At 42.6% G+C, this 25,597-nt stretch overlaps 2 protein-coding genes across 3 annotated transcripts in view; both read left to right on the top strand.

The window, feature by feature from the left end:
• The window catches only part of rock1 (Rho-associated, coiled-coil containing protein kinase 1), a 67,589-nt gene extending 48,371 nt beyond the window's left edge, over positions 1 to 19,218 (top strand). Inside the window, exons 23-33 of the mRNA XM_072687148.1 lie at positions 92 to 257; positions 556 to 649; positions 1,914 to 2,002; positions 2,206 to 2,397; positions 3,109 to 3,274; positions 9,137 to 9,207; positions 10,140 to 10,228; positions 10,830 to 10,908; positions 11,733 to 11,991; positions 13,171 to 13,381; positions 17,470 to 19,218. Coding sequence (XP_072543249.1) covers positions 92 to 257; positions 556 to 649; positions 1,914 to 2,002; positions 2,206 to 2,397; positions 3,109 to 3,274; positions 9,137 to 9,207; positions 10,140 to 10,228; positions 10,830 to 10,908; positions 11,733 to 11,991; positions 13,171 to 13,381; positions 17,470 to 17,473 — 1,420 coding nt within the window. The 3' untranslated portion in view covers positions 17,474 to 19,218. The remainder of the gene's footprint in view (positions 1 to 91; positions 258 to 555; positions 650 to 1,913; positions 2,003 to 2,205; positions 2,398 to 3,108; positions 3,275 to 9,136; positions 9,208 to 10,139; positions 10,229 to 10,829; positions 10,909 to 11,732; positions 11,992 to 13,170; positions 13,382 to 17,469) is intronic.
• Positions 19,219 to 20,763: 1,545 nt separating this feature from the next.
• The window catches only part of greb1l (GREB1 like retinoic acid receptor coactivator), a 76,747-nt gene continuing 71,913 nt past the window's right edge, over positions 20,764 to 25,597 (top strand). For both annotated transcript variants that reach the window (XM_072687140.1, XM_072687137.1), the window contains exon 1: positions 20,764 to 20,809. The gene's annotated coding sequence lies outside the window, so the exon portion shown is untranslated. The remainder of the gene's footprint in view (positions 20,810 to 25,597) is intronic.

Genomic DNA, 25,597 nt, shown 5'->3' with positions numbered 1-25,597 from the left:
CTACGCTTTTGGAGACACAAACGTACTTTGTATGCTATAGTACCAAATGTGATTAACATACAACTGTGTGTGTGTGTGTGTGTGTGTGTAGGGATTCTCTGATGGCGCAGCTGGATCTGACGGTGACGAAGGCTGAATCTGAGCAGTTAGCCCGAGCGCTACAGGAGGAGCAGTACTTTGAGCTCAGCCAAGAGAGCAAGAAGAGTTCAGCTCGACACAAACAGGAGCTCTCTGAGAGAGAGTCTACTATAGCACGGGTCTGTCTCACACACACACACACACACACACTCTCCCCTTTTATAATCAAATAGTTTTGCTTTGTTTATAAATCTTATCGCATTTTTAATTGGATCTAAAACGTTAGATTAACAGATTAACTTCAGCTGCAGGTCCTTTGAGCAAGTCCTTTAAGCTCAGACCACAGCCATTAGCCCGGAGCTCTAACCGCTGAGCCACCACTGCCCCTGCGCCCACTGCTGGGAGATGTTCTGACCCAGTCGTCTATTTAAGGAAATATAAATAACTTGATAATCATTTCTGATGTCTTTTGCTCAGCTGGAGGATTCCAACAAAACCCTTACCAAAGACGTGGAGAACCTCAGCAGGGAGAAAGCCGAGCTAGATGAGAAGCTTCAGTCTCAAGAGAAAGGTAGGATCTTCCAGCACATGCTCCAGAAGATCTGCAGATCGCTTATAGGTGCTGCAGCAAAGGTGTTTTCTGTCCAGGAGGTCTTCAGACAGCACTGTTTTCAGTGTGATAGAGGCCAGAACCAGGTCTTCTGACTCTGATATAGAGTCTCAGCAAAGCTTGGATATCAGGCGTTCTGTTGGGGACGGGCGGTCCGATATTTTATGGTATTTTAATAAATTGTGTTTCAGCATATTGAGGATATCACCAGTGCGTAAGGAACTCTGATCAGCTGCAGTGTGATTAGTCTGAATGAAGTGCAGCACATTTGAAATAAAAATCACAAATTTTTTTTAGAAGAATATTTACACATAGAGGCCAATTTAAGAATCTGCTGCTACTGATCTTTTCTGCAATCGTGTGTGCTGTGATAAATATTGTTTGTTGTGAAAATGCCTTTAAATATTGTGATGTGATCATATATATATATATATATATATATATATATATATATATATATATATATATATATAATTGTTTTTTGTTTATAAAATATATAAAATATTTCATATTTATTTTCATATGTATATATATATATATATTAAATTCGTATATACATTCTGCTATGACTGTGTATTTCCGATATGTATCATAACGATACAGAGGTTATGATTCAATATATTGTATATATTGCGATACTATAAGCATGGTGATATATATATATATATATATATATATATATATATATATATATATATATTACATTTTAGGAAAACTGACATAGTAAAACAAAACAAGAAAAAAAAAATCAGACATTGCCATCTAGTGGTTGGGGTTTAAACACAACACTAAATGAACCTCTGTCTGACACCAACCTTTACCTCTGCACTATTCATTAATAATCAATACTGATTTTGAGAAGCAATACAATAATGCACAGCGTATCATATTATGGTGTGTGTGTGTGTGTGTGTATAAAAATCATAAATACATAATATACATAGTATATATTTTCTAACCTCACTTACACACTCCCATACTATCTATACAAATAAATAGTATATACAGGTAGTGCACCACCCATATCAGCAGTAACGGTCATCCGTATGCTCAGTGTACGGTTATGTGATTCGGGACCCTGTCAGATAACACCCTGTGAAAGAACTTCACTGCAGAAACTCTTATATTCGTAATTCTTGGAGAAGCTGCTTTTCCTGTAGCCTCTCTCAGGTAGAGCAGGTTCAGCTCTGCTCCTCCTGACCCTGCTTTCCTCCTTTCTTGGCAGAGTTTGGAGCCCAAAAGGAAGAACTTTCAAACTCCATCAAGGCCAATTATGAGAAGATCCTCAACACAGAGCGAACTCTGAAGACGCAGGTAAGTCTGAGAAGATCGCCCAGCCTGGACTGTGCTTTCCTATCCTTGCCTTTGTAAAGACTCACTGTGGCCTCAGCATGGCCTTCACCGTCCCAGCACTGGGAGCGTTGTGTGATGGGTGGGGTTCTAAACAGTAGATGGGGGGGACTGGAGACCGGCCCGGTTGCTGTGAAGTGAACTGCCGTTTCCTTCTCGTCCTGCAGGCGGTGAATAAGCTGGCTGAAATCATGAACCGGAAGGACATGAAGCTGGACCGGAAGAACCGCGGCAGCACCACAGATCTGAGGAAGAAGGAGAAGGAGAACCGCAAGTTGCAGCTGGAGCTCAACCAGGAGAAGGAGAAGTTCAACCACATGGCCATCAAATACCAAAAGGAGCTTAATGAGATGCAGGCGGTGGGTGCTGGCACCTCACTTTACGTTTTATCACTGTGACCTTTACATAAATAATAAATCACAGTACATCTTATAGCATGCACTGCGTGTCCAAATATTTGTGGACACCCCTTTGGTGACACAGCTTGTCTAGTCCCTGTTGAGAAGTACTATAGCCAATAGAATAGGACTCTCTGGAGCAGATACACCTAATAAACCTATTGGCTCCATGCTGCCTAATAATACCAGGCGTGGGCTAGTAGAGGGGTGTAAAGCCCCCCAGCATTGAGCTGTGGAGCAGTGGAAGAACTGTGTTCTCTGGAATGATGGTGGTGGAGCTCCATCCAGTGCTTTCGGGATGTGTTGGGGATGATGAGGTGGGGTGATGGTCATCATCCAACATCCTGACCTCACCAACGCCCTTGTTGCTAAATGCAATCTAATCCTCACAGCAATGCTCCTCCAAAATCTAGTAGAAAGCCTCCTTCTTCTGCTTTCTTGGACAGTAGAGACAGTTACTCCGGCAAAAGCTTTTTTTAATACCCTTGTTTTTGGGGGAAGTAGCGGGTCCTGTGTCGGGTCCTGTGTCGGGTCCTGTGTCGGGTCCTGTGTCGGGTCCTGTGTCGGGTCCTGTGTCGGGTCCTGTGTCGGGTCCTGTGTCGGGTCCTGTGTCGGAAGTCATAGAAGGTTCAGGTGTGCAATAGTGAGTTTGTTGTTTGGGTGGTCTTGCAGCAACTGGTGGAGGAGAGCACGTACCGCAACGAGCTGCAGATGCAGCTGGACAGCAAAGAGAGCGACATCGAGCAGCTGAGGGAGAAGCTGAACGACCTGCAGCTGCGCATGGACAACTCCAGTGTTACCAGCCTACAGCCCGACGAGACGGACAGCAACATCGCAGGTACACACACATACACACACACTCTGCTGTCACACACATCCAGGCTCACAAACAGGTCTACACTGGCCATTTTTTCAAAAACACCCACCCTTCCTGTGGCTTTAAGTGTGGGTATGTCCATGGTGGAAGTCTGGGCCTAAGTTTGGGCCATTTTTTTTTCTTATTTATTTTATTTTATTTATTTATTTATTTATTTTTACTTTCTTATTTATATTGTTTTTGTGTTAAATTTGGAAATGAAGAGTGAAATTATCAGATACTGATACGTAAACTTTGCGTATCGACCAAAACCTGATACCTGCTACCATGTTGAATTAATAAATCCTATACCTGACCATCGGGGAGAGACTTGATAAACTCAATTTCTGATTATTGGTCACTAAAATATAAATATAATAACTGTGCTGGACCTCGGCTCAGTGCTGTCCGGGCTCAGGACTTTTATTCTGAAATTGGAAGTCTGTGAGACTGAAGAGGAGCGAGCAGCCCCTCCCTTCTCTTTTCTCTTCTTATATGGAAGATGAGCTGAATAATTGATGATGGGTCGGGGGGTCATGCGGATTAGATGCTATGTCTGTAGGTTAGTCTGCTTCTGAGTTATGAACATTTATTGATCAAGAACCAAGCTGGTCACCCACTTCCACCATCAAAGTCCACCTCGCACCATCTGAAACTAGCACAAAGTCATTGGTAGATTGGTGTTTCTGATAAAATGGCCAAAAAGTATAGATTCATGGACCAGGCGTATCTAATAATAAAGCCAAGTTTATTAACTGGCAGGAACACTGGTCACACCTCCTCCATACATACCCAGATAAGGCATTAATAATCCCTAATAATGTAATGATATCTGATCTCCGCTCTATGATGAGCTCTGTTTTGGGGAGCTGCTGTGATTGGTTCATTTCCCCACTCATCTCTGTGTCTCTTACATCTCAGCTAAAAGTACGTTTCTGTATTTTAGCTGCTGATTCTCATCTCCACATGCTCTCCTCTCGGTGGGGTTCTCCTCCAGGGTCTGGGTTCCCTTCACTCATAAATAAACTGAATATTTATTTTGTCCTGAATTGATGATCTGAATGAATGAAGTTTTCCATGCAGAGTTTGGTGCTTGTGGTCACAGATGTTTTTATTCATAAGAAAATCTTTGGAAATATGAATCTAAACGGATGCAATCAACTCTAAAACTGAGTGGGGGGTAATTGTACAATTTTCTAGAGGATTTTCAAAAATGTCATATGTTTGTGGCACCAAACCCAGATCTTACGCCGGCGTTTTTTTTAGGCCAGGCTCACGGTTTCCATGGCAACCTTTCCTCTCCTGAAGCGGTACATTGGTTTTAAATTAAATTAAAGGTTTAACTTTAATTTAATGTACTTTTTCAAGAGCCGCTCTGACCCTTCATGTGTGGAAGTGGGTCGGATGTGACCCAGGAGTTACGCAGCACACGTATTAGATAAGACACTGTTCACGTTAACCCTTTAGACTCCGTTATCACTGGCTGTAGCGGCAGTTACTTTCAGTCCATATGAGTGTCTGTAGAAGAGGATTATTTCATTATGAGCTCAATTTAAATCTAATTTAAGTACAATAATATAATATCATTCTAATTAAATACATTTCAATTCATTGATTAAGTTCATAAAATTAAAATATAAATAGTGTAACAACTATAACAGCATTGCATTTTGAGTATGGTTTCCTTTGAATATCTCAAACCTACAATTTCCATTTAATCTAGCAATAAATGCATAAATAACAGATTAAGTGAGTAGATTATGTATTGATAAAAATGATAATCATGTTTTTAATCAGTCATCAGAAGTATTGCATTGAGTTCATTGCTGCAGTGTAAAATGTACAGTGTTTTAAAGTAAGGGGCAGTGTGTATGTATTAGATGTGATGGCGCAAATGAACTAAAAGCAGCCGTGAGCTCATAGTTTTCTGACTGTCTGGGCTGCAATTTTGTGGCTTACAAGAAAACTAAACTTCAGAATAATAAACAGAGGAGCAAATACCAGCACAGTAAATGAACCCTGAAGGATCAGGGCTAAGGGTCAGTACTGATGAATGGCCGGATCTCAATCAGCGGTAGGTATAATCTTCTTGCCACCTGTTCTGTTGGTGGAGTTCTGGTAAAGTGTGTGTGTGTGGGCGAGTGTGTGTGTGTGTGTGTGTGTGTGTGTGTGTGTGTGTGTGGGCGAGAGTGTGTGGTTAAAATCCTCTCTCTCATCTTCTTCCCTCTGGTGTCCAGTCGGTTCTCTCCTTCTCTTTGTATCCACTGTTCTTTCCCCTCTGTGAGTAACCTGCAGGTTCCTTCCCCTTCATGCCTGCTTTGTGCTCTCTGCTTCCCTTTTTCACTCACAGCTCTGTGCAGAGGCCTGATATCTGACCAGCTAACCACACTGACCAACAGCACACCCTGACCACTGACTTTATGATTATTTGGGTTTATTCTAATGTTATATAGAGTTAATTACAGATAGACACTCATTGACCACTGACTTTATGATTATTACGGTTTATTCTAATGTTATATAGAGTTAATTACAGATAGACACTCATTGACCACTGACTTTATGATTATTACGGTTTATTCTAATGTTATATAGAGTTAATTACAGGTAGACACTCTCACTGACTTTATTTGGGTTTATTCTAATGTTATATAGAGTTTATGACTTTTGCACAGATCTGTGTGTTTATTTTCATCTTTGTTTTTCCATCTTTGGTTTTTGTGAGAGAGCATCTTGTGTTTGTCTCGGTTGCCCCTGAAAGAAGCTCCTCAGAGTGAAAGGAGTCTCTTCACAATAAATTCACAATACGTTTTATTTAATATTGATAAATAACAATAAAATCAGGTTAATTAATTAAAAAACAATGATTTATTTTCATTATATGTATATATATATGTGTGTGTATATAAAACTACTGAATGCTCGTGTTTAGTATTTGGTCACTCAGGCGTGGTTTTGGTGATTAGTGTTGGATTTTGGACTCTGCTGACTAACCTCCACTCTGAGGGTCTTTTTCAGAGGTGTTTAGAGACACTTTGCCCCCTTACACAGACCACCTCAGTGCCGTCTGCATGGTCACCACTGAATGAGTAGCACACTGCAGCCCCTCCTTGCACTCCTGTAATCGTCCTATCACCTCTCAGCGTAGCTCTGATTGGTTCATCACAGCATGCTCTCAGTCCGGGAACACCTTACCTCGTCCCAATAAGCCCACGGTCCAGAGCCGGAGTCTCAGTCAGGCTGACCCGCCCCTCAGGAGGGTTAGGGGTTAGGTTTATGGTTGAGTTATGGGTTAGGGTTACAGTTAGGTTAAGGGTTAGGGTTTAGGTTGAACGTTTAGGGTAAGGGTTAGAGTTGAGGTTAAGGTTTAGGGTTTAGGTTGAGCGTTTGGGTTTAAGTTAAGGGTTAGGGTTTAGGGTAAGGGTTAGAGTTGAGGTTAAGGTTTAGGGTTTAGGTTGAACGTTTGGGTTTAAGCTGAAAGTTTGGGTTTAAGTTAAAGTTTATGGTTTAGTGTTGGGGTTAGGGTTAAGGGTTTGGGTTTAGGTTAAAGTTTATGGTTTAGTGTTGGGGTTAGGGTTAAGGGTTTAGGTTAAAGTTTATGGTTTAGTGTTGGGGTTAGGGTTAAGGGTTTAGGTTAAAGTTTATGGTTTAGTGTTGGGGTTAGGGTTAAGGGTTTGGGTTTAGGTTAAAGTTTATGGTTTAGTGTTGGGGTTAGGGTTAAGGGTTTGGGTTTAGGATAAAGTTTATGGTTTAGTGTTGGGGTTAGGGTTAAGGGTTTAGGTTAAAGTTTATGGTTTTGTGTTGGGGTTAGGGTTAAGGGTTTGGGTTTAGGTTAAAGTTTATGGTTTAGTGTTGGGGTTAGGGTTAAGGGTTTAGGTTAAAGTTTATGGTTTAGTGTTGGGGTTAGGGTTATCGGTTTGGGTTTAGGTTAAAGTTTATGGTTTAGTGTTGGGGTTAGGGTTATCGGTTTGGGTTTAGGTTAAAGTTTATGGTTTAGTGTTGGGGTTAGGGTTAAGGGTTTGGGTTAAAGTTTATGGTTTTGTGTTGGGGTTAGGGTTAAGGGTTTGGGTTTAGGTTAAAGTTTATGGTTTAGTGTTGGGGTTAGGGTTAAGGGTTTGGGTTTAGGTTAAAGTTTATGGTTTAGTGTTGGGGTTAGGGTTAAGGGTTTGGGTTTAGGATAAAGTTTATGGTTTAGTGTTGGGGTTAGGGTTAAGGGTTTAGGTTAAAGTTTATGGTTTTGTGTTGGGGTTAGGGTTATCGGTTTGGGTTTAGGTTAAAGTTTATGGTTTAGTGTTGGGGTTAGGGTTAATGGTTTAGGTTAAAGTTTATGGTTTAGTGTTGGGGTTAGGGTTAAGGGTTTAGGTTAAAGTTTATGGTTTAGTGTTGGGGTTAGGGTTAAGGGTTTGGGTTAAAGTTTATGGTTTTGTGTTGGGGTTAGGGTTAAGGGTTTGGGTTTAGGTTAAAGTTTATGGTTTAGTGTTGGGGTTAGGGTTAAGGGTTTAGGTTAAAGTTTATGGTTTAGTGTTGGGGTTAGGGTTAAGGGTTTAGGTTAAAGTTTATGGTTTTGTGTTGGGGTTAGGGTTATCGGTTTGGGTTTAGGTTAAAGTTTATGGTTTAGTGTTGGGGTTAGGGTTAAGGGTTTAGGTTAAAGTTTATGGTTTAGTGTTGGGGTTAGGGTTAAGGGTTTAGGTTAAAGTTTATGGTTTAGTGTTGGGGTTAGGGTTAAGGGTTTGGGTTAAAGTTTATGGTTTTGTGTTGGGGTTAGGGTTAAGGGTTTGGGTTTAGGTTAAAGTTTATGGTTTAGTGTTGGGGTTAGGGTTAAGGGTTTAGGTTAAAGTTTATGGTTTAGTGTTGGGGTTAGGGTTAAGGGTTTAGGTTAAAGTTTATGGTTTGGGGTTAGGGTTAAGGGTTTAGGTTAAAGTTTATGGTTTTGTGTTGGGGTTAGGGTTAAGGGTTTGGGTTTAGGTTAAAGTTTATGGTTTAGTGTTGGGGTTAGGGTTAAGGGTTTAGGTTAAAGTTTATGGTTTTGTGTTGGGGTTAGGGTTAAGGGTTTGGGTTTAGGTTAAAGTTTATGGTTTAGTGTTGGGGTTAGGGTTAAGGGTTTGGGTTAAAGTTTATGGTTTTGTGTTGGGGTTAGGGTTAAGGGTTTGGGTTTAGGTTAAAGTTTATGGTTTAGTGTTGGGGTTAGGGTTAAGGGTTTAGGTTAAAGTTTATGGTTTAGTGTTGGGGTTAGGGTTAAGGGTTTAGGTTAAAGTTTATGGTTTAGTGTTGGGGTTAGGGTTAAGGGTTTAGGTTAAAGTTTATGGTTTAGTGTTGGGGTTAGGGTTAAGGGTTTGGGTTTAGGTTAAAGTTTATGGTTTAGTGTTGGGATTAGGGTTAAGGGTTTGGGTTTAGGTTCAAGTTCAGAGGCAGCTGAATCAGACCTGCCAGAATCACCAGACTAATGTAGCTTTAGAGCTGAACTCATGCTGAACTCTGATTCTTCACCTGTGATATTAAACCAACTCACAGTACCAGTACTGACCAGAGCGGCCGATTCAGTCAGCCAGTAGCCTAGACGTCCCGCACCTGTCTACGCAATGGTCTGTGTCTAACCGGCCGGCCCTAAACAGCTTGAGAGGACTCTGCTGCGACTCCCTGACCCGTGGAAGGTGTGTGAACGTGTGACCGGCTGGCATGCGGCTGCTGGACGTGATTCTGACGGCTTCTTTATGGTTTGAGGGTGGTTTTGAGATGTTTAGAGACGTCCCCAGCCTGGTTGAGTTCTTCACTGCATGCTCACTGTAGAGATGGAGCAGGGCTCGGCGTGCTGGGTTTGAGCCGTTTTCTCTGATCCGCCCACAGAATCGAGACTGGAAGGCTGGCTGTCCATCCCGAACAGAGCCAACATTAAGAGATACGGCTGGAAGAAACAGGTGAGGCTCTTCCGTCACACACCACATATACACATATACTAGACCAGGCTAATATCGCTGCCATCAGCAGCCGGAGTCTGAAAGAGCACAACGATGGCTCGCTCTCTCTCCCCACATCACATCATCGTCTGCTAGCTGATGTATTAGAGCTGGGTATCCAGGGCTTTGCTCTGAGCTCAGTGATGTTGCATAAAGTGGATGTTGGAAAAGAGGCGGTGGCTGGTTGGGGATGGCAGTCCTCACCCTACCCACCAGTGTTGGGAGCATTACATGTAATTGGGAGAACATACTAATGAGTGGGTTGGGTAATTAGCCAATTAACTAAATAGACTAATTCATTCATGTATTTTGTTTTTGTATTTTATATATTTTTATGTTTTTTATTATTTAATTAATTGTATTTATTTATTTATTAGAAATTATTATTTTTATTATTATTATTATTTAATTCGCTGCATTTTACTCTATGTTAAAATGGTCAATTCTCGATTAGACAACAAGCCTTTAAAGCCATTAAAAGGTAAAGGTAGCCTGGGTCAGTAGGATGCGCTCCTGGGTTTATTCTGTATAGACTGCATCACTGCTGTCCAATAACAAAAACATGTATCTCCATTTTTTTTTTCTCCATGGTTTTGAACCCTGTAGCTGCTTCTGTGCACTGTATAAATAATGGACCTGGAGAAATGGACCAATAGGAATGCTCTAAGCTACTGGGAATAAACTCTTATTTCAAAGCTAAGGGCATTTTACTCCTCCTGTAAAGTCACCATTTTGGAGATACGTGTTTTTCACTGGACAGTGACGATCCAGCGTTCGCTACATGAGATGTTGTTGTCATGATGTTTGTGCAGCTCTCCTGTGTCCTTTTATTAACTGTGTGTGTCTCTCTCTCTCTCTCTCTCTCTCTCTCTCTCTCTCTCTCTCTTCGTCAGTATGTTGTGGTGAGCAGTAAGAAGATCCTGTTCTATAATGATGAGCAGGACAAGGAGCAGTCCAATCCCTCCATGGTGCTGGACATTGAGTGAGTTACCCACCTTTTCAGCTGGACCCTTACTTACAGACCCACTATATGTGCTCTCCATACAGTCCGTACAGCCAGTACAGTCGAAACTGTCCCTGGAGTCCAGTGTCCGTGCAGCCAGTACAGTCGAAACTGTCCCTGGAGTCCAGTGTCCGTGCAGCCAGTACAGTCGAAACTGTCCCTGGAGTCCAGTGTCCATGCAGCCAATACAGTCTAAACTGCCCATTCTGTCCCTGTAGTCCAGTGTCCATGCAGCCAGTACAGTCTAAACTGCCCATACTGTCCCTGTAGTCCAGTGTCCATGCTGTCTGTACTAACAATATGCTCCAAACTGTCCATATCGGCCACACTGTCCATATAGTCTATACTGTCCATGCTGTGTGTATGTATACAGACCATATAGTTCACAGTGTCCATACATGGAAACTAACTCTTTGTGTTATGTCATAATAAGGAGTCTTTCATCCTGGGCTACTGTCTGAAGATGATGCTGTTTATTTATCTGTTTATTTATTTATTATTCATTTTTAAACACAGGTATTTCTTGTAATTCATTTTCATCTTTTTGGTTTTTTTTTTTTTCTTCCTCCCTGTTTTCCAGCAAACTCTTCCATGTGCGTCCAGTAACACAAGGCGACGTGTACCGTGCTGAAACAGACGAAATCCCCAGAATATTTCAGGTTTGCTGTTAATCAGAATTTTATATATATATATATATATATATATATATATATATATATATATATATATATATATATATATATATATATATATATATACACACACACACACACACACAGTCTCAGTCGCCGTCTCGTTTCCTGTCTGACGTAGCAGACGGATTGTTTTTGGGGTCCCCCAGCTGTTGGGAAGTATGATTCACTTTTACTCCACTGCTGTAAATACAAATCACGTTTGAGCGCCCCCTCATGGACAGCTGTACACGTGCATTTCTGGACAGTGTGAGAGCTGCAGAAGCTTGATCTGAAGGTGGAGCAGCATGTGGGCTGAGGTGGTAGAGTAACACTACAGGATTTTACACTAATATGACTCTATGGGTTCTGCAGCGTTACACAGCAGCAGTTCTGGAGAGAGGTTCTCCTCCTGCAGCTCCACCACCAAACCTCCATAGTGCAGTCAGTGGAGCATCAGCATGATGCTGAAGCTGCTACATAGGCTATGTTGACGTTACAAGCCTCATTAATCCATTCTAATTATTTGCTCAGATCGGGTTTGGCCATCTTGGCGGTTCACATTTATATATTCACACATATTCATATATGTAAGTGACCTGTATCTGACCTGTATCTGCTCTGAGAACAGCCGACAGCTCGGCGACGACTGTTTTCATAGCTCTGTCTGCCACCGCTGCATCAAGAGAGGTGCACTAAGCGGACGCGCTCAGTCAAAAAGACTGAAGAGCTTCACATTGTGGAATAGTGACCCCCCAGCTGCTGATGAATCCCAAACCAACCATGAGAGACTGTCGTGTTTCCTCCTGCAGATCCTTTATGCCAACGAGGGCGAGTGTAGGAAGGAGGCGGACCTGGAGGCCGTCCCTCAGGGCGATAAGAACTGCCTGCCCCATAAAGGTCACGAGTTCATCCCCACGCTCTACCACTTCCCCTCCAACTGCGAGGCCTGTGCCAAACCGCTGTGGCACGTCTTCAAACCCCCGCCGGCGCTGGAGTGCCGCCGCTGCCATGTTAAGTGCCACAAAGACCACCTGGACAGGAAGGAGGACGTCATCGCGCCCTGCAAAGGTCAGATACCGAACACCACATTACTTTCATTTTAATTCTGAAGTGCTGAGAGTTTTAGCAGTTCTAATGTTATATAGAGTTAATTACAGGTAGACACTCTCACTGACCACTGACTTTATGTTTATTTGGGTTTATTCTAATGTTATATAGAGTTAATTACAGGTAGACGCTCTCACTGACCACTGACTTTATGTTTATTTGGGTTTATTCTAATGTTATATAGAGTTAATTACAGGTAGACACTCTCACTGACCACTGACTTTCTGTTTATTTGGGTTTATTCTAATGTTATATAGAGTTAATTACAGGTAGACACTCTCACTGACCACTGACTTTATGTTTATTTGGGTTTATTCTAATGTTATATAGAGTTAATTACAGGTAGACACTCTCACTGACCACTGATTTTGTGTATTTGGGTTTATTCTAATGTTATATAGAGTTAATTACAGGTAGATACTCACTGACCACTGATTTTGTGTATTTGGGTTTATTCTAATGTTATATAGAGTTAATTACAGGTAGACACTCTCACTGACCACTGACTTTATGTTTATTTGGGTTTATTCTAATGTTATATAGAGTTAATTACAGGTAGACACTCTCACTGACCACTGACTTTATGTTTATTTGGGTTTATTCTAATGTTATATAGAGTTAATTACAGGTAGACACTCTCACTGATCACTGACTTTATGTTTATTTGGGTTTATTCTAATGTTATATAGAGTTAATTACAGGTAGACACTCACTGACCACTGACTTTGTTTATTTGGGTTTATTCTAATGTTATATAGAGTTAATTACAGGTAGACACTCTCACTGACCACTGACTTTATGTTTATTTGGGTTTATTCTAATGTTATATAGAGTTAATTACAGGTAGACGCTCTCACTGACCACTGACTTTATGTTTATTAGGGTTTATTCTAATGTTATATAGAGTTAATTACAGGTAGACGCTCTCACTGACCACTGACTTTATGTTTATTAGGGTTTATTCTAATGTTATATAGAGTTAATTACAGGTAGACACTCACTGATCACTGATTTGTTTATATAGAATTATATATTTGTTCATATCGAATTAGTGATACAGATAATATAAATAAATATTTATATTATTATTATTATTATTATTATTATTGATCTGCTGATCTCTTTCTCTCCTCCCTGCAGTTAACTATGACGTGACGTCAGCGCGGGACATGCTCCTGCTGGCCCTGTCCCAGGATGAGCAGAAAAAGTGGATCGGCCATTTGGGCAAAAAGATCCCCAAAACCCCTCCCTCCACCTTCTCCCGCTCGTCCCCCCGCAACATTTCCACCCGCTCTGTTGTAGCCAACCAGTCCTTCCGCAAGAACCCGAAAAACATCAGCGGGAAGTCCAGGTAACTGCCCTCACCTACACACCAGTGTTACAGAGGCCGAGGGAGAGTCAGGTGCCATGGGTATCAGATCAGCTCCAGTGATGGCGGGACCGGTAGAGCTGAGGATAACTGCTGTGCCTGTCTCTCACGCAGCAGGACAGTTCAGGGCGGTACTGTAAAATGATTGATTAGGGCAGTTAATCGTGTGTTTTTATTAGATTAGAATATAAATACAAATATTATTAATCTATATTTTTTTCTTAGCAAACACTTGCTGTTCTCAGGTGGGTCACGTACTGAGTACACTGCACTGTACTGCCAGGGAAGCCAGAACTGATGTAAGGTTAAGATAGGTGTGTGTGTGTGTGTGTTATTCAGGCAGTGAGATGAGCTTCAGCTAGTGGAGAAGCCCAGGAGGCGGAGAGGGTGGGATAAGGGTTTAATCAGTACAGCTGCTTTAGTTCCACACTGGAGCTTTGAGGCTAACAGCAGTAACAATAATATACACTATATAAATATCCATTATTATTGTTATTATTATTATTATTATGTTTCTGTGTGTCCTGAAAAATTTAATGGATCTAAATTCAAAACATGAATGAGATATTCCTTATGGAATAGTTTAGATATCTATAAATATTCAAACGTCTTAAGAAAAATTTATATTTTAAATGATTTAAAACATTTTAAACGTCTCAGAATATGTTTCTATCTGAGTGTGTTAGTAGTGTATTATGTAAATAAATATAAAATATTGAGATATTGAGCACACATCCTTCTAGACAGAATATATTTATTATTATTATTATTATTATTATTATTATTAATAATATCATCCCAGTCCAGTGTTTTGCCATGTGAACAATTTTTTGCTTTATCTTAGTTTTTTTATAGATACATTATATCGCGTCGCTGTCCAGTGAAAAACATGTAGCTCCAAAATGATGGCTTTACAGCAGAAGGCAAAAATGCATTTGGCAATTTGGAGCATTTCTATTGGTCCAAAATTTAAAATAAATATATAAATAAATAAAATGGAGATACATAGTGTTCATTGGACAGCAGTGATATACTGCCCATTCATACTATAGTAAAATCAGCTGCTTTAGTAGACAATTATTAGACTTATTATTTATTATATTAGATATAATACACATTTTATTTACATTAGTATTGTTGTGCATTAACATTTGGAAGTTTGTGATCCATTCCACCTCATCATCCCCAACTCTCCAACCCATCCCAAAAGTACTGGATGGAGCTCCACCACCATCCATCATTCCAGAGAGCACTTTACAGGAGAGGGCATGAGTTTATTCTTGGCAATTTAGAGCATTTCTATTGGTCCAAAACTAAATAAATATATAAAAATAATAAATAAATATAATACACATTTTATTTCACATTAATATTATTGTGCATAAAAAAGATAGTGTTTAATATCTTCTAATCCAGTTTGTCTGACAGAAACCACTTAATCAAGTCTTTTAGAGGTTACCGAACCCCTCCACATGCTTTACACATGCAGTTAGCACCATGCTAATTGGTGGGATGTATGCTTATGTAGCACTTAATATTGTAATAATTTCCCAGTCGTTTTAAAACACAGAGAAATGTCACTTCTTTTATCAGTAGTATACTAAATTGACAAAAGTATTGGGACACCTGCTTATTCATTGTTTCTAGTGAGGTCAGGATGTTGGATTATGCCCACCTCACCTCATCCTCCCAAACTCATCCCATCTAAAAGTACTGGTTGGAGCTCCACCACCATCCATCACTCCAGAGCACACAGCTCTTCCACTGCTCCACAGCTCCTCAATGCTGGGGGGCTTTATACCCCTCTAGCCCACGCCTGGCATTAGGCAGCATGGAGCCAATAGGGTCATGATGTTGATCTGCTCCAGAGAGTCCTATTCTATTGGCAGGACTCCTTCTCTACAGGGACTAGACAAGCTGTGTGTGCATTTGCACATCTGTGTCAGCAATGGGTGCAGCTTAAAGGATTCATTAGAATAGAATGCATTCATTCTCACGTTCAGTGCATTTATTAGGAGGGGTTTCCACAAACATTGATTTACATTATTGTACAGCTTTCATTACATCACTTGTTAGCTACGTTAGTTAGCCTCATAGCTAGGGTATGTAAATGAGATATGTAAATGCGGTATGTAAATGAGATGGTTGACAGGGTTGCGATTAGTGTATTAGGGTGGTGTAGTGACGGCTGTTTGTGTGGTGTTGTGTTGTAGCAGGGCGCAGTCCAACCTCCATGCAGCAGACACTTCATCCAGCTCCTGCTGACCACAGCACACACAAGCTCCAGGCTTTTACTCCCACAGCAAAGACCCCAGCGTAGCCCCAGCGTCTCCGTCACACTTACATTACTCCCCTCACTCACTTCCCGACTTCTCAGGGGGGGGGGGTCCTTTGGGTTCACATAGGGTGTTTCACCGGTTCACAAAAATAAATAAATAAATAAATCAGACTTTCCCTGCAACCCAAATGTAGTCCTTCAGCCGAGGCCCGCCGGATGGACTGCATTTGGGAGGTGGGATCGTAAATTAGTGTTTATGGGGAACTGCCCCTTTAATGGAAGGGTGCTGATTACCCACCCATAGCAGGGGCGTGCGGGGCGGGTCCGAACAGAAGTGTTTTAAGGCCTGGCTGTGTGACAGAAGAGAAAAGGCTCCTCTGCAAATGACTCTGTGGCACCCCCTGCTGGCGGGAAGACTGCTGGCATCATCGTCCCACAGAGTCATTGTAAACGAATTTGGACCTGAAGCTCTAACTACAGCAGGCTAGCGGTACAAGGTTCGACCTGTCTGCATAGTTCAGCGGCCATTAGTAGTGACTCAGTACTGGTCTCTTTACAGTGGTGGTGAATGGAACAAGGCGTCGGTCGCCATGACTACAACAACACAGATACAGCCCATAATTGATTTCCTATCCAAACCCACCAGTGAAGCTACAACCAGAGTTTTATATGGAGTGATGATGATGATGATGATGAAGATGATGATGGTAAAATAGTGAGTTCTCTTTAGGGACTACTTTCTGTAGCTGCACTACACCCTGCAGCATGTATCCCTCCACCATTTTAATGATCTGGTTCTAAAAGCAGGTTCTAGAGCCGAGCTCTTCTCAGAACTCTGGTAGAACAGTGTCTCAGGCATCAGGCAGCGTCTTCATCACCATTAGGTGAAGAACTTTCTGTGAGGAGCTTTTATTATTAGAGCTTCAGACGTCTGCTGCCCTTCACCTCCACTGTAGAACCACAGCTCTGACTGGAGGAGGTTATCTAGAACCTCCACTGTAGAACTCCAGGTCTGACTGGGGGAGCTTATCTAGAACCTCCACTGTAGAACCCCAGCTCTGACTGGGGGAGCTTATCTAGAACCTCCACTGTAGAACTCCAGCTCTGACTGGGGGAGCTTATCTAGAACCTCCACTGTAGAACTCCAGCTCTGACTGGGGGAGCTTATCTAGAACTTTGGTTATCACCAAACTCTGACTGACTGTTCAGACATGAACTGATTGATTATGCAGAGAATTTTGATCTGTTTAATCTGTGCTGAAACACGAACGCTGCCTTAAAAAGCTTCTGTAAAATGTTCGAGGGGGTCGTTGGTGTTCTGCTGGGATGGTAAACCTTGTTAATGATGGTAATATCATATTTAATAATGCAAGATCAAAAGCGGGTAAGCTGCGAGTTGTGCTGTGTCTTCACCTCTGTGTATAATGTGGTAACTAACACTGAAGAAGCGTATTCTAACAGCGGATGTGTGTTTCTGATCTAAATTTAAAACATGAATATTTGAGATATTCCTTATGGAATAGTTGTGAAATTTATAAATGTTCAAAAAACAAGAAAAATCTATTTTAAATTATTAAAGTAATTTAATAAATGTAGAATAAAAGTCTCAGAGTGTTTATACCCGAGTGTGTGTGTTTGGAGTGTGTTAGAGAGTGAGTAAATGTGGAGTATTGGGATATTGAGCACACATCCTTCCAGTCTGTTAGAATATGTTTTTTATATTTCCTCCAGAGCGAAAATCGAACCCCTCCTTCACCGGGCTTCTCTTCTGTGCTCTTTTTTCCCCCTCCAGCTAACCATCTGAACCGTCTCTCTGAAGCGTGGGACTCAGTTACGACTCTGAAAAGAAAAGAGAAAACACACATTCGTCAAAACTAAACTAAACCTTAAAATAAAATACAAAAAATCCGAAATAAAAATGGAATTAACCCTAAAGCTACATTTCACGGAGGACCTGGCTGTAGTCGAGTGCTGGTGGGTAAAGGGATCGGGGTTGGGGGGGCTGTGGGGTGCTTCCTTTTTTGTTTTTTTGTTTTTCTGTTGAAAAACTTCTAGGCTCTCCCCCTCCGCCTGTAGGGGGCACTCAGACCATCCTCCACAGCTTGCAGCGGCAACTACGGGACCAACATTGCAGCTCTGTCCTCTTTCTGAACCTGAAGGGAGTATTTTTTGGGGGGGTGGGTCTTTGCTCTTGGGGACAATCGCTGTAGCTTTGCGGCTCTTCCACTTGGACTGATGACGTGCGCCCGATGCCTTTACTCTGATGGATTTGTTTCTGTTGGCCTTACGGCTCCGGCGCCGAGGAGCTGAGGACGCTCTGGGCAATAATCGGGTTTGGGGCAGAGTTCTGGGTACTGAGTATTAGATTTCTGTTTATGTTTTCAAGGAGCATGCAAGATATTTACAGTCTATGCATATTATTATTATTATTATAGTAATTATCATTATTATTGTTGTTGTTATTCTCCAAGCCATAGGAATACCATCAAGGAGTGGCTTTAAGGAGCACTAAAATAGAAACCATTTTTGTGTTCATTTGGGTACATTATTATTATTATTATTATTTCTGTAATTTGTTTGTTTTATCTTGTTTGTTTTTGTTGTTTTTTGTTTGTTTTTTATCTTTTTGTAATGTATTGCCTTACCTTTTTGATTCCTAGACGAATGGTTCAAAAAAAGGAAGAAAAAAAGAAACATTAAGTTAACAAATGTAAAACTGCACTGTTTGAATTGTAAGTTATTTGTAGAAGACTAAACTGGTGTAGCATTCAGCCCACCTAGTGCCTTACCGTTAACGGATAACGATTTTACTGCCATATCTGTTTGTGTTCCTCTTTGGGATTAAAAAAAAAAGAAAAGAAAATGGAAAAAAAGGTAAATTGTAAATCTATTCCTTTTTAAGGACTAAAAAAGCATGTTTATCATCCACTTTGTGGTTTTATCAGAACGGTCAGTCGCTTTGTTGACCGAAAAAAAAAAAATATCAAAAAACATCTGCATCTAATGTCTGGCGATATTCACATAAAGGCAAGGGAGCATCTGATAGCATGACCTGCGATCAGACTTTCTCTCTCTCACTGTTCTGATGGATATAATGAGCAATAATAAACACTCCCTGCGGACAGTTTAGTGTTTTCCTGGCTCTAATCCGGCTGCATCCGCTCACACAGGGACAGGAATACCGCAGTGAAGTGAATCAGAGCAGGAACATACAAAACATAGTGCATCCAGGGAGGCCATGAGCTGAGGAGATTCCCAGCCCTCATATCATTACATACGATAAGTCATAACCCCCCCCCCCCCCCCCCCCCTCTCTCTCTCTAAAAGCAGAGTCTGATTCTGTGTGTATATAACTGCCACAAAGATCATCATGAATACCTCCTCACGCTCTTTGGAAATCATTTTTACGTTTGATGTGTTCAGTTGAATGAAGCACTGGAACTCTGAGCGCTATCTGATTGTCTTGGATGAACTGCATGTTAAATTGCATCGGAGGCCGCACTGATGGATGTGTGTCAATAAACATTATCTTTATCACCTACGAAGCCTGTAGCCTGTGTCCATCTTCATCCGCCCAGACTACGGTGAGTAGTAGCCGAGGCCCATTATTATTATTTTTTTTTTTTTTTAATACACTGTTCCAATACATTATGACCACCTGATCGCTGCAGAAAACCCGGACGCCACGGTTCCGTTCCCTTCTGTTCTATAGAAATGAAGCCATCGCTGTCTGCCCTGTTGTCAAATTTGCAACCAGAGTCTGCTCAGCAGAGACTGGAGGCGGAGCCAGACTCAGCCCCCACCCCCCCCCCCCTTCTCCCAGACCGAGCCTCAGTGTCTCAGACCGCCTTCACTGAGCTTCACTTAGCCCCGCCTTCTTACGCTAGAGCAGAGTTCAGGGTTAAAAACTGATTGATTTCTGGAGGGGGGGAATAAAAAAAATGAGCCAGTATCAGCACAGGGAGAATTAAAATGGGTGGAGTTTAGTTATTGAAGTGTGTATGGAGATGGGCGGAGCTACACATCATACTGCAACCAGCCAGCAGAGGCGCTAGACCTTCACTTTTGGTAGATGTTGTGCTGCCCTCTGATGGTGGAATGGTCTTGCCTGGCACGTTCAACATGTCTAGCAATCAGACGTTCCAGCGCCCCCTACAGGAAAAAGGTGCAAAAGTACCCAACGAACAGAAACTGGACTCGTGTGACCAGCCGACCTTCTTCCATCACGCTGAGGTCCAGTTCTGATGCTCAGCATGGGAGCACTGACCGGTCTGCAGATGCTCCAGTCCTACATGTTTGTTTATGGTCATACGGTCATAATTCAGTCTTACAAATACACATAAAAATACAGAGGTAATAAATACCTTCAGATAAAAATAAGAATGCAAATATCACTATATGGACAAAAGTATTGGGACGCCTGCTCATTCATTGTCATCTGAAATCAGGGGAATTTGGCTGTGAGAATTTCATTGAGGGCATGATGTTTGATGATCACTCGATGGAGCTCCTCCTCCATCATTCCAGAGAACACAGTTCTTCCACAGCTCCTCAATGCTGGGGGGCTTTATACCTCTCTACTAGCCCACCCCTGGCATTATTAGGCAACATGGAGCCAATAGGGTCATATGGAGTCCTATTCTATTGGCAGTTCTTCTTCTCTACAGGGACTAGACAAGCTGTGTGTGCATTTGCACATTTGTGTCAGCAATGGGTGCAGCTTAAAGTAGCTGAATGCATTCATTAAGGGGTGTCCACAAACTTTTGGCACAGGTCTGGTCTTTTAAATCTATCCAATATATTAATCACAGACATGATAAACATACTGATGATGATGATGAAGGAGGTACAGATGGAAATGAGGATCCTTAAGAAGAAGACAGTGGTGGTTCACAGGACAGGTCCAGCTGAGGAGCGCCACACCGTGGACAGATGTGGACGGACAGCTGTTCGTTTGGACTGGAACAGGCCGAGGTGCTCACACACACACACACACACACACACACACAGAGATACGGCACGGTCCCCGGCGTCATGACGTCATGACGCTCCTCCCCGGGTAAGGTGTGCATGTGAAGCGCGTGCGTGAAGGCCAGTTGGTCTCCTCAGCAGCTGCTGGCTCCCTGGCCTCGGTAAGTCTCCGCTTCTCCGTGCGTCCTCCTGTCGTTTTACCTGGCTGTTGCTGCTGTCGTGCACGCGCTTGGGCAGCCTGTCGCGCGCTGCTGTTAAGAGAGGGGGGTGTGTGTGTGGGGGGGTGGTCTTCTGCAGGTGTGCGCAGATGTGTTGCTGCGTAAAAGCAGCGCGTAAAGACGTGCGTATTAATGCGCGCTGGGTACAGCGCTGACTGCAGCCTGGAGGAGGGGACAGGGGATGGAGTCAGGTGGAGGTCAGGGTAGGCTGATGAGTTACATACCTTTACCTGCATGTAAACACACTGATCAGCCATAACATTAAAACCACTACAAGGGGCTCTTGTCAGTTCTTGAAGGTGATGGAGGTGATGTTCTAGATAACGACTGGGTCAGAACATCTCCAGAACATCTCCAGAACATCAGGCAGGTCTTGTGGGGGTGTTTCTCCTGGTATGCAGTGGTCAGTACCTACCGAAAGTGCTCCAAGGGACAGGGTCATGGGCACTGAAGGCTCACTGATGCTCTTGGAGGTCTCATGCAGGACACCTTCAGAGGTCTTGTGGAGTCCATGGTTCTCTATGGGACATAGGGAGAGGGGCCGCAGTGGTTTTAATGTTCTGGCTGAATCCCGTGGCAATAAATTAGCCCCCGTGTTAGTGGTCAGATGGTAATGGATGGTAGAGGTTTGACAGCCCACCCCCAAGGCGACAGAAGGGCGGTCCGGCTAATCGCTCTCACATTGTCAGCATGCTGAAAGGACTTGTGACCGGAGTGGGTGGGAGTGGGTGTTTGATTCGGTGGGTTTCCCGATTCCTCGTTATAATGTGATGTTTGGGACTGTGGTCACTCTTGAAGGGTGAATTAGTGGACCCCCGCAGCAGTATGGACCCTCCATGCTTGGTTTGGGGTGTGAAGGATGTTTGCCTTGTGACAGACTTTGGAGTTTTGGGCGAACGCTTGATCCCGCCTCCTGATCTGACCCTCTTACTAATTTAAGATATTATTATTTGGAGACTATTTTAGAGAAGTACTGCCAATAGAATAGGACTCTCTGGACTCTTATTGGCACCATGCTGCCTAATGCCAGACGTGGGCTAGTAGAGGGGTATAAAGCCCCCCAGCATTGAGGAGCTGTGGAGCAGTGGAAGAACTGTGTTCTCTGGAATGATGGTGGAGGAGCTCCATCCAGTACTTCTGGGATGAGTTAGGGGATCGTCCAACATCCTGATCTCGCTGACACTCTTGTTGCTGAATGCAATCAAATCCTCACAGCAATGCTCCTCCTCCAAAATCTAGTAGAAAGTCTTCTTCTCTGGACAGTAGAGACAGTTACTCCAACAGAAGCAGGGTCAGCTCTTTTAATAGCCCTGATTTCAGAAGAAACTAGCGGCAATCTAGCATAGCTACACGATTTAGCAGTGCTACCATGTGTTTTTGAGCTGTGAGATGAAACCGGAGCATCCAGAAGAACCCACATGAACACCAGGAGAACACCTCACAGATAGAACCCACAGAACACACACTGCCTGTAGCTAACCCACTGACCCTAGCTAACTAGCTTACCTAGAACCAGACAGGCTAACCTCGGCTAATAGTGTAGCAGAGTACACAGTGACTTCCAGAGGGTCCTTGGGGGGATGTTAGATTGGGCCCCACAGCAGCACTGCACGACCTCACTAGGCCGATGTGTTGAGTGTGAACAGCAGGGGGCGATCTAACCTCTGTTCTTTTCTGTGGGGAAAAACAGGAAACTGCAAAATTCTGCAAATTTGACTCGAAAACAGGATTTTAAAGGCTTGATTACCAAATTCCGTCCCGTCAAAGCATCATCAAATACTCTACCAATGTAATATAATAAAAATATATTTATATAAGGCCACAGGGTCCAAATTGGCCCCACATATGGATGCCCACCAGGAGAGGTTGAACATGGGCCTCATCTGGGATGTACACTGCACATGGAGCCTAGATTTGACCCCTGTGCTGTAACACGATGAGGCCCATTTGGAGAGCCCGACTGACGGGGTGCCCACCTAGCCCACATTCAACCCTTATGAGCCCCACATGACGCACATGGTCAACCAGCTGCACTAGATGGGTTAGACTGGTTGACTAGCCTGGACATGTTGCTCAGGGGTTCAACCAGCTCGGTCGTGCTGGTAGACCAGCTCAGTCTTACCCAGTTATTAGAACCGCAGGGCTGAGTTTTTGGCACAGTGTGACCTGGTTAAGTGGCGTCCATGCTAACGGCTGGCTCTGACCAGGGCAGCAGCCTGTTTGAGTTCTGCGGCCGATTAGTCGACAGTACGAAGCCACACTCCGGGTAAACTGGTCTTCTGAACTGGGACGTTGTGGGAGTTCCTGAAGTTTCTCATGACCTGGCTTTGGTTTGGGACACATTCCAGCGTCTCTGAAGACTCCCAGTCCAGCCCCACCCTGAGCGAGAAGCTGCAAAGGTCACAGACTCTTCGGAGCCCGGGATAGAGAACCCATCCTCAGCGAAGCTTAGAACCTAGAAATACAGTCAGAGAGTTGTGAAGGGGAAATCCCATCAGACTGGGTCTGATTACTGTACGGTGGTGGTGAATGGATACAGGCGTTGGTCGCCATGACTACAACACAGATACAGCCCATAATTTATTTTATATCCAAACCCACCAGAAGCTACATGAGTCTTCTGAGTTTTATAAGGAGTGATGATGATGATGATGATGATGATGATGATGAAGGTAAAATAGTGAATAGAGAATCTGAACTAATGCAGTTCTCTTTAGGGACTACTTTCTGTAGCTGCACTACACCCTGCAGCATGTATCCCTCCACCATTTTAATGATCTGGTTCTAAAAGCAGGTTCTAGAGCCGAGCTCTTCTCAGAACTCTGGTAGAACCGTGTCTCAGGCATCAGGCAGCGTCTTCATCACCATTAGGTGAAGAACTTTCTGCTTTATTATTATTATTATTATTATTATTATTATTATAGACTGCTGTGAGTTTTGGGACCACACGGCCTAAACTCTGCTGAGTGCTGAGTCGTCTGAGTCGTCTGAGTCGGATCAGGCCGTATGACCAGATGCTTCATATGTGCCCCTTTAAGCTGCTCCACTAAAAACACCCTGATCCCCCTTTCTCCCTAAGCCCTCCTCAGCCTTTGTGCTTTAATTTTCTAATTCCAACTGGCCTTCTCCAAGTGTGGCCCAGGCTTGGGTTGCCAGATCCCATAAAAACGTTCATTATTACAAAAAACAACAACCAAAAAAACCCAATAACGTTCCCTAAAGAGCCGTATTATAAGAAAAGAGATGAAGGTTAATGTGATGTAATAATGTAATTCTCCTAGAATGTGCACATCATAGGTTTTATTTACACTGGGCAATATGACGATTTTTTATTGTACCGTGATAAATGTTGTTATTGTGATACACAGTATTCTTCTCTGATCATATGGAGGAGACTGTTAGTGTAATAAACACTGATCAGCTGCAGGTTTCATTACTAACAGTGTAATTAGACTGAAGGGTTAATGAGATGAAGAGCAGCAGATGTTGAGTATAAATCACTGTATTCAGTACAGGAGAGGATCTGAATAGTAGCTTATAAGAATCTGACACTGATGTTTATAAGTGATTATGTGTATCGTGATAAATATCGTTTCTTTAAATATCGTGATACAGTATTTTTACCATATCGCCCAGCTCTACTCTCCCTCATCTCATTTACAAACATGTCCTCTAAAGAATCGTCCTTTGAAAGGTGTTTTAACGGCCCTCAGTGGCCCTCAGTGGCCCTCAGTGGCAGGGCTCTAAAGAACCATGTTTGCACTGAATGTTTAAAGAACCTTCTCATAATGTAAGGGTTCCACACCAAGTTAAGAGTTCCTCCCAGAACGTTTACATCACATAGAGGTTCTTTAAACTTTTGAAAGGTCAGTTATAGGGATGCACCGCTACCATGTTTTCCTTTCCGATACCGATACCAGGTTTTCAGGTATCCGCCGAGTATCGTACCGAGTACTGATATCGATACCATACTGGATCAAAGGCTCTAAATCCTGATATTTAAAGAGTTCCACTTGATTTAGGCTGAACTTTTTTAATATATGAGCCCAAATAAGCTTTAAGAGCAGAGTTTACTGGTTGAGGAACTGCAGATTTGAAAAGTTTCAGAGCTGAAATAATAAAAATGCACAGTGCAGAAACACGGGCAGGTGGGGAAGCAGAATCTGGCTCAGCTTCACCAAACAGCTTTTAACTGCTGTTTAAATTCACATTTCAGAGCCGTGTAAAAACACCAGTTCAGAAACAGAAAGAGCTTCTGCAGCGATTTCACATTTAGCTTCACGCCTCTGAGTGAAAAGCTGCTACACTTCAGTGTCTGCTCTTTAAACAAGCTGCTGAAACTCAAGAACCGATACCGATACTAAGTGCCGGTATCGGCGCTGATACTGATACAATATCCGTATCGGTGCATCACTGGTTATTTATGTGCACTTGCCTGGTTCAGCACACGTGCTTCTCTAAAGAGCTTTGATTTAGAAGGTGTTGATGTGATGGCTCAGATGTACAGCTGAGGGGGAAACGTGATTGGTGCGCTGGTGCTGGAACATTAGAATCGATTCTAATGAATTTAAATGAAGTTTTAATTACGTGTTCTCATTTTTGGGGAAAACTTGGTGCTTGGTGTTTTGTTTTTATTGTCTGAATCATTCTTCTGTTGGGTTTTTGTAACTATTACACCTTAAATAAATGAATCCTGGTAATATTTGAGGTTTCTTGCTGCACTGAGGAGGA

This window comes from Salminus brasiliensis, chromosome 9 (assembly GCF_030463535.1).
Source record: "Salminus brasiliensis chromosome 9, fSalBra1.hap2, whole genome shotgun sequence".
Taxonomy (NCBI): Eukaryota; Metazoa; Chordata; class Actinopteri; order Characiformes; family Bryconidae; genus Salminus; species Salminus brasiliensis.
The sequence above is the reverse complement of the archived record's forward strand: the minus strand, read 5'-3'. Positions and strand labels throughout refer to the sequence as shown.